The following is a 9,286-nucleotide window of genomic DNA, read 5'->3' as shown; positions in this document are numbered from 1 at the left end:
TTATTGTTGCTTGCTTTCCTCCAGGTACACTAGCACTTTCGAGGATCATGTTGTTTAATTGTAATGTGTTTAACTACATGCCCTTCTGGTTCACAATGTATGCTTCATGTTTTGTCTACACACAATGTTTTTGGGGCTATCTCGTTTATGATCGTGACCTATGCACTTTCTGTAAAGCTCTTTCTTGTAAGTCGCTTTGGATAAGACCGTCTGCTAAATGAATAAATGTAGCCTAAATGTAGTTGATAGCTGTGTGGAGTTATACATTGGTAAATGCCAGCCAATCAGAAACACAAGCAGCCCCCCCCCTCCCTCACACAAACACACATACATACACCCCTACCCCCGTTGCGCTTAGCAAGGCAAGATGACCAAAAACTAGAACAATTCGGAGAATGATCTGTCACAGTGGGTGAGATAGGGAGTTCCTTTTAATGGTTGAATGGTTGTAGCCAAAATATTTGCATACTCTCTGTAGTTCATTAAACACGCAGTTTAATACTATACACACCTCAAGGAACAAGGAATCAATCGTCGTAAAATTCCAGTGATGTACTTGCGAGATCCGAATGCTTTGGCGGGACGAGTAAGAGTATATCTACGGTTTGACAACTAGATAGTGCTGTTGTCTAAGTGGAATATACAATGGAAATCCCCGCGATCCCCGTCCAAAAAAAAATCAAACATGAACAATAGGACATCCACCTACACAACCAGGAAACAACTCCCACCAGGGATGGATATGTTACATAGAGAAAACGTGTTCGACCATGTTCTGTAAATTAGGGTTAAGTAAAGTTGTCCTACTTCCTGGAGTGGAGTTGAAGTAAAGGAACACATACCAGTGTTGTAGCTTCTGTTCAATAGTTACATTTTTGGTAACAATCAAGTCGATGAATAAACTGTAATTGTTAGTTCTTTCACCATAATGGAAACAATGCTATAATTTTCTTAGGAAAGGTTCCAGGATGTGATGATGCCTGACTGGTTTGTCTGACTATGGTCTCCCTCCTTAGATACCAAAGTATCTTGTGTGACTGAGACAGAAAGTGAAAAAGACATCACCAAACACTCAGCCAAGAGATGAACAGTAGTTTTGCAAAAGATGTATACATGGCTCTCAAGTTTTATAAAAAGTTTGAGGTGAGATAGGCCTACCTGTCAACGTGGGGGAGGGGGGGCTGCTGGTGTTTTTGATTGGCTGGTAGGTGGCATTTAACTCTGTATAACCGAGACACCTCTCAACACGGCAGAAAACTTACCTCCGTATGCCTGCCCCTCGTCCATACATTTTATATAGCTTTTTATATATTGCTGCGGTCTCCCGGTCGTGTAGATTCACCCTCTACAACATCCGGAAGATCAGGAGATACCTGAGCACTCCACCCAGCTGCTAGTCCAACCACTTGTCCTCTCCAAGTTGGACTATTGCAACTCGCTGCTCGCTGGTCTCCCAGCATGTGCAACCCGCCCTCTTCAGAGGATTCAGAACGCAGCGGCCCGCCTGGTCTACAATCTACCCAGACGCTCCCATGTTACCCCGCTCCTCATCTCTCTCCACTGGCTACCTATCATGGCCCGTATCAGATTCAAGACCCTGGTATTGACCTTCCGAGCAGTGAACGGGACTGCACCCGTCTACATCAAGTCTCTCCTGCAGCCTTACACCCCCACCCGTCACCTACGGTCTTCTTCAGACAACCGCCTGGTGGTCCCACCGCTCAAGACCGCCCGGTCCCAACACAAGCTCTTCTCCTGTCTGCCCCCCCAGTGGTGGAATAAACTCCCCACCTCCATCAGAGACACTGACTGTCTCTCCACCTTCAAGAAAAGGCTCAAGACGCACTTGTTCCGGGAGTACAACGGTACTTAGGAATGATTCGCTTGACCCGATGTTAGTTTCCTCAAGGATCACAATGACTCTTGCTCAGAGACTTGTTGCTCTTGTGGTTAGTGGTAACTGATTTAAAATTGTTTGTACTCGCTGTGATATATTGTTTTTTATTATTGTTGCTTGTCTTTTTTTCCACAGGTACACTTGCACTTATAGCAGTTCATATTGTTTAATTTTAACTACATGCTCTTATGGTTCTTCCCTTTGGGCACTTACTTTGGTTGTTCACAATGTGTGCTTCATGTTTTGGCTACTCGCAATGTTTTGTGGCTATCTCGTTGTTATGATCAGAGAGAGCTTTGTAAAGCTCTCTCTTGGAAGTCGCTTTGGATAGAAGCGTCTGCTAAATGAATACATGTAAATGTAAATATAGCAGGACGTTATCCCTTACTTCTCAGCATGAGAAATACAATGTGAGAGCATGTGAACTGGTTGAAACGGCAAATGCGTGAGACTTGAGAGCCCTGTGTTTATACTCCATAATGGCTGGAATCAACCACTATGCCTTGAGAACTCTCAACCATTAGAACTTCAGGGAATAGCTTGATGTCTCAGCAGGCTTTCAGAGGACTTCCCCTATTTAACCATAGGTTATAGCTCTCTCTCCTTCTACCCTCAGATTGACTGTACACAGGAACATTTGAGATTTCTCACACACACACACATCTGTTGACATGTTCCTCTCAACTTTTTTTTCTTAGTCAATATGGTAGTTTGAAATGAAGAGACGATCTGAGATATTATGTTTTGGAAACAAGTTATTATCAATTACATTACACCCCCCCCCCCCCCCAAAACAGCATCACATTGAGAAAAGGAGCCAGCCTAATTTCCGATGTTTACAAAGATGAAAGGGTTGTTCATTTATTCTGTATCCATTTAACACAAGTAAAAAAAACAATGTTGCATTACAATGATCATAACAAACAGTTACAATTAGAGACAGTAGCAGCTCACAATATGTTCAAGTTATGATATTGTCATGTATGTCCTTTGAAGAATGGAAATATGATTGCTACATGTTGTGCCATGGTTACTGCACATATTTCTTTCTATTTTTACACAAGCCTTTTCAGTGTATGTAAGGCATTCTGTAAGCTTCCCACCTCATCCATTCGACCACCAAGTGATAGGCATTGATGGACCAAGGACTCCCCGCCGGCTACTAATAAATTCTGGTCAACCCTTTTGATTGATGAGTCTTAAGTATTTCCTCGGTCACCAGTCAAACATAAACACAACAAATGCCATCATCCACCATCAGACTCTTTCTTGGGCCAACACTGTCTTCAGCTCCTCTTCAGAGAGCTCCAAACCTAGGAGGAGCTGTGACATCACTTCCTGAAAAGTCACATTCTGCTGTGTTTGCAAAGTATAATTCCACTGGCGGGTAAGAGGGGTCACAGAGCTGAGCCATGGCTTTGTAAGAGGCCCGGACACAGGCAATGGTCTTTTAGGGGAAGGCTTGGACACTCAGACCGGAGCATATGTCAGTAGATTACAGGATGCAAGTCCTGCTTGTTCAGTTTCCTGTGCTAAGGTACCATGTAACTCCAACAACCCCCCCCCCCCCACACACACACACACACCCCTCCTCCCCTCCCTGTGTTCACACACGCCCACTCCTATTTCCTAAGAAGTTCTCCCACAATCAATGAATCACGAGCTCTGTTGTGGAGTACCACAACACGCCTTCTCACAGAACACAGCGAGGTGTTCTCTCGCCTCCTCGTTGGTGGAACTCTCAGTGCAGTTCGTTCTCAGGACCTTCCTCAGGTTCTCCATCGGTTTCACACCCACTGCACACACACGCACAACAAAGAAAACATCTCTCTTTACTTCCCGTACATGAGTCATACAGAACAAATGATTGTCAAATGTCACAAGTCTGTTCCTTGCAACAGCAGAAAATGCTGCTAGTGGTTTGGAAAAAGAGGAGTTGAACAGCAAACAGCTGATACCCCCTGATGGCTCACAGGGTAGAGGGAGTACCACATGAGCTGAGGTCTTACCGCAGGGGCCTGGGTTCAATTAAACCCCAGGCCATTTCCTGAATGTTCTCTCCTCCCTCCCTCTCTCTCTCTCCCCCGTCTCTCTCTCCCCCCCTCTCTCTCTCCCTGCCTTTCATGTCTCTCAAACTGTCACTATCAAATTAAATAAAGCAAACAATATATATAACAAAGTGTGCAGCTTGCACAGCTAAAACACTTTCTTCTCATCTTCAAAGAGGAGGATGAAACGACTCTTAGGTTCTCCTCATTCAGGTCTGTCTCTAGACTGGCTTCCTGTTTGAGTCAATAACAATGGTGTTTTACATATCTCTGGTATTGTTTTGTCACATCCAGTATTGTTCATAAACATGTATAGACTTTTAATCTTCATATTAACACACAAACTTGTTTGCACCTGAGTGTATTGTACTCAGCAATCATCCAACCAGAAAACTAAAATGTAATTCTTCTGGCCAGTAGTCCTTTGACATGCAAAATGTTAATGTGCTAAATTTTGTTAGAAACTCAGCTTATGTATAACATTGATAGACTTAATGTGATCAAATACATTTCTGTGTATTTGTATATCATAACTGTGTTACAGGTTTGACATTAAATACTGTACACAACATGAAAAAAAAAAACGTTACTGAGATCATATTTTTACATTAACATGTTTAAAACATCTGATATGTAAAACAATTCAATAAATAAAAAGTGATATTGTTCCCTCTGTTCAGTCACGTGTGTGTTTGTGTTGTGTGTGCAACTCACTTGTTGCAACAGATGTGCCCTCCTCAGCAGTTACAAATATATGTTTGGTGTCCCTCCTTGAACCTAAACACACACACACATAACACACAAACAAACGTTTCAATAAACAAGATACATACTACTTGGAATGGAATTGTATTGGGCTTCCAACAGGTATCCAACAGTACTTTCATCAACTGTACATGCTTTCACACTGATATAACAATTGTTAAAACTGTTCAGTCATTTGTCACCTCAAGCTGCCTAAAGAAAACTTCAACTTTTTCATTCTATTTTCACATCTCTTTATTTCTATCAACCTCAGACACAGCCTAAAGGGTTAATATGTCACAATGGTGACAAATACCGAATGATTAAATCAACAAATGTGCCCACTCATTTAATGGATAAACAATTCCCCTGACACCAGAAATAGATCAGTCAGGGTGTTTCCATAATGCATATGTTTTGAAAATCCTGTCAAGTCATGTTCTCACATGTCACCAAGTCACATGGCATGTAAAGTCCCCTCAAATGTCCTGTGTCAAGCTAATCATCACGGCACAGATGAAAATGAAATACTTCTCCTACTGTAACCAATGCTGTGGAAAGCCCTTACTACAAACTCATTGCCAAAATGTTACAAGTTGTCTAATAGGTCTGAATTCCGTTTTGGTTTTACTCTGTAAAAGGTGTCATTAAGTACATTTGAAAGAGCTGTTTTTATGACAACCTGTAAAACCCCTCATCATACAAACTTGATTATTCAAACTCCTTAAAGGGTAGATTCTGACACAGTACAGATTACAGTATACAAAGACTACACAGGCTGACTTGTGTAAAATGTCTCAAATGTTGCATCTGTGTGTGGTCATCTACACAAACTTGTTGTCGAACCTACAGGGAACAAGCCCCAAGAGATTATGGTATTTTACAAGAAACCCATGGGTTGTTCTATGGTCACAGGCCAGGGACCACACTAACCACACTACACTAGGGACAAGTGACAACAGCACATTAAACACAGTAGTAAATCAACCCAGTTTTTTTCAATATGTTTAAACTAGCTATATAAATGAAAGATTTACAATGTACTGTGTGTAGTTAAATCATAAAAGGTTTAGTAGCTACAGGAAGGAAGGAGTTCTGGTTTACAGCTTTACCTTTCTGTCTACTGTAGTACAGGATGATTGTGATAATGAGTCCAGCTACAACCAAACAAGGAATCACTATAATGGGAGTGTTGGAGTTTCTAGGATGGTCCTGTATATCATCTGTGAAAAATGGAGAAACAATCATTTAAGCACAGCTGTAAGATACTCTGTAATTCATTTGTTTGGTAGTTTTTTATATTTACAGTGTGTGTCCGTCTCTCTGCTAATAGTACTCAATGTCAATATAATATAAAAGTGTACCCGTGTGCCACAAATAACAAAAAATCCTGTGCTTTAGGAAAGTACATGGAGCAAAAAAACTGTATCAAAGTTGGAAAGTATCAAGCAAGAACGACATGACAGAAAACGTCCTCCCTTTAGAAGCTGTCTTCTGCAGCAGGTCTGATGATAAGTGTTCTATACATAGTCTGTTGTTCATTAATAGTCTACAACAGACAGTATTTCCATGGAAAAGCTTTTCTCAATAACCTACTAAATACTCCCACTTACTTTAATACATTTGAACACAGATAAACCCACACTGTTTCGCACATACAGGACATTTAATAATGTTTTCAAATGTTATGTTCTGTGTTCCACTTCACTTAGGCTCGGCTGGGCTGGGCTGGGCTGGGCTGGGCTAAGCTAGGCTGGGCTGTGCTAGGCTAGGCTAGGCTGGGCGGTGCTGGGATGGGTGGTGCTGGGTTAGCAGCCTGCAATTGGAAAGCAATTTAGCCTAAAGCCATTCCATACCTGGTATAATAAATCTGGCAGAGCGGGTGTTCTGCATATTCCTCTCCTCGAACACACAGGTGTAGTTATTCATGACAGAGGATTGGACCTTCAACTTGCTAGTGACCTGGAACAGCTGTTCCGGTGTCCTGACTGAGGTCACGTTGGATGGAAGCTCCTGGAAGGTTCCGTCCATCCAGGTGACAGAGGCCAGAGGGTAGCCCACCGACTGGCATCCAAGCTCCAGCTCCCCACCCATCGTTGACCTCTCCAAGGTTTGGATGATCGCCTTATAAGACGCTGTACAGAGACAGGAGAGTAATCTGTGAGATCTCCTTCGCTCCATCCAGCTGGCAGAATACAACCGAATAAATTAAATTTGCAGTATTGTAGACACTAATCTTACTAAACAAAATATTGCTCCCCAGTTGCTTCACTACCGGGGAGTTTCACTTTCAGTTTTTTTTTCCAAGAATACCAATTCTGGTGGTTTACTGGTAGCAAACGTGTTATAAGTTCCGTGTTTTTAAAATTGGAATCCACTCATAGGCCTATGTGAAATTTCCAATTCCATCTGAGAAATGGTTTTGTAGAAATATTTAAATCCTATTAACAATCATAATTTACATTTAGTCATTTAGCAGACGCTCTTATCCAGAGCGATTTACAGTAAGTACAGGGACATTCCCCTGAGGCAAGTAGAGTGAAGTGTCTTGCCCAAGGACACAACGTCATTTGGCACGGCTAGGAATCGAACTGGCAACCTTCAGATTACTAGCCCGATCCCTAACCGCTCAGCCACCTGACTCCCTAATAATAATAAAAGATATTCCATCATGGGTCTAGGAGTAGCCTATATAACCCAGGAATATTTTCATAATCTTCTGGGATTTTTTCTGTTTAACTGAGAGTGACTCACCTTTGACAGATAGCTCAGTCTGTTTATAATCTGCTCCCCCCATCTCCAACAGGCACTGGTACGTCCCAGAGTCGTTGATGCCTAGATGGGTGATCTCCAGCCTGGCCCACCCACTCGCCAGGTCCTCCATCACCAGCCTCGTCCGCCCACTAAACGACGGATCCTGGGTCTCCAGGTCCTCCTTTCCATGTTCCAGACGATACACTTCCAGGTTTTTACCAGGGCTGACCCGTTGCCAGACCACTGTCAAGTCACCAGTCCCAGGCTGGAACATGCATCCCATTGTGACATTACCCTGGTACTGGGCCTGATATGACCCTTGCTCCACCTCCACTGTGAACAATGCTGGGAGGGCAAGTAGAAAGAGATGGGGGTGAAACACTGGCAGCATACCAGATATACAGCTGTATCTAAGTTGTTCTATGCGCAACCTTTATTCAGAGGGTATATCATTGCAAGGTGATAGCCCAAAATCGTACCTGAGATAGTCTGCCATAGAAGTGACATTAAAATGAATAGAAATAGCCCGTCCATCGAACCTGTAGGATGAAAAATTAAATGTTGAAAGCTCTTTTCTTTAGTTGTTATTTACCAGAAAGCATCCTGCATGTCATCGTCACCAGTAGAAATCAGTCAAGTAGTCTGGTCTCAGTGATGATTAGGTCAGGTCTTTCTTTGATTTTAAAGGCAACCTTTGACCCCTAATAAGTCAGAGATGTACTAAGCTACTAAAACAAGGATGTGGAGCCGTCAACGGGCACTTCACTGGCGTGTGCCTCCGACGTGCACTGCATTACACAGTGAAACACATTGAAGACTCAAAAAATAAAACATTTGACAAAACCACTGTCCTAAGCCGTTAAACTGTCTTCCTGCCTACTTCTCATATCCTAACATCATATGAAATATTTTGAGAACTATAGCCATTAGGCAAAATCTGTCTGCGTTGCCAACCCTTTTATGTGAACGACCACGAACTCCTATTAAGTTAACACCGAATCAACACACCAACGTCTTAATCACCAGCTGCATCACATGCATGAGCACTAGCTCATGTAAGAACACACAGTCAGCAGTCAGCACAGAGTGACTCCGCTTTATACCGAACCAGCATAAGTCATCATTCCAGTGAAAATAGGATCTGTTTCCTTGTTACTACTATACTACTTTAGTAGCGACTTACAGTAAGTACAGGAACATTCCCCCGAGGCAAGTAGGGTGAAGTGCCTTGCCCAAGGTTAGGGTCATATTTCACGGCCGGGAATCGAACCAGCAACCTTCTGATTAATAGCCCGACTCCCTAACCGCTCAGCCATCTGACCCCCATTAACACACATGCACAAACTAGTGCAGGGATCGTGTCCGTGATGCCCGAGCCCATGATGTAGCCAGAGGGGGTGCGACTTAACAGAAGTAGCCCTGGCAGAAATAAGAAGGCATGTCCTAGGCCTAATATACGCATGCAACATTGATCAAATATACCGCTGTAGTTTGACTATGAATGAAGAGTGCTTACATTGTCCTTGGTGCTCAGTGCCAACATTGACAAGAAAAACAAATATTCAAATAATGAAGGTTGTTTTACTCTTAGACTAATTAATTTTATTGTAGGCCTATGTGTTTATTTTTGGGCTAAAAACAGGGACCTCCCTTGGTAGGCTACTGTTTAATTCAAGGCCGTAGCCATGGAGTCCCCATTGGGGGGGACGAAATCTGCTGGGGAGTCTGAGGGTCCCGCCCTGAGAACTTTAAAAACAAATGAATTAATTTTTATATTTGGTTGCCTGTCATAGTGTAGAACATTTATATTGTATTTATATTTTTATATAAATATATTGGGGGG

At 42.5% G+C, this 9,286-nt stretch overlaps 1 protein-coding gene across 1 annotated transcript; it reads right to left on the bottom strand.

Moving 5' to 3' along the window:
- Positions 1–3,491: 3,491 nt before the first annotated feature.
- On the bottom strand, positions 3,492–8,071 carry si:ch211-241b2.5 (programmed cell death 1 ligand 1). The gene is made up of 6 exons (XM_062477546.1): positions 7,923–8,071; positions 7,444–7,788; positions 6,546–6,824; positions 5,802–5,912; positions 4,660–4,722; positions 3,492–3,693 (listed from the first exon to the last, which is right to left on the bottom strand). The coding sequence occupies exons 1-6, from the start codon at positions 7,975–7,977 to the stop codon at positions 3,554–3,556; spliced, it is 993 nt and encodes a 330-aa protein (XP_062333530.1). The 5' UTR covers positions 7,978–8,071; the 3' UTR covers positions 3,492–3,553.
- Positions 8,072–9,286: the final 1,215 nt, after the last annotated feature.

Source organism: Osmerus eperlanus, chromosome 14 (assembly GCF_963692335.1).
Source record: "Osmerus eperlanus chromosome 14, fOsmEpe2.1, whole genome shotgun sequence".
NCBI classification, from domain to species: Eukaryota; Metazoa; Chordata; class Actinopteri; order Osmeriformes; family Osmeridae; genus Osmerus; species Osmerus eperlanus.
This window is presented reverse-complemented; position numbering and strand designations above follow the sequence as displayed.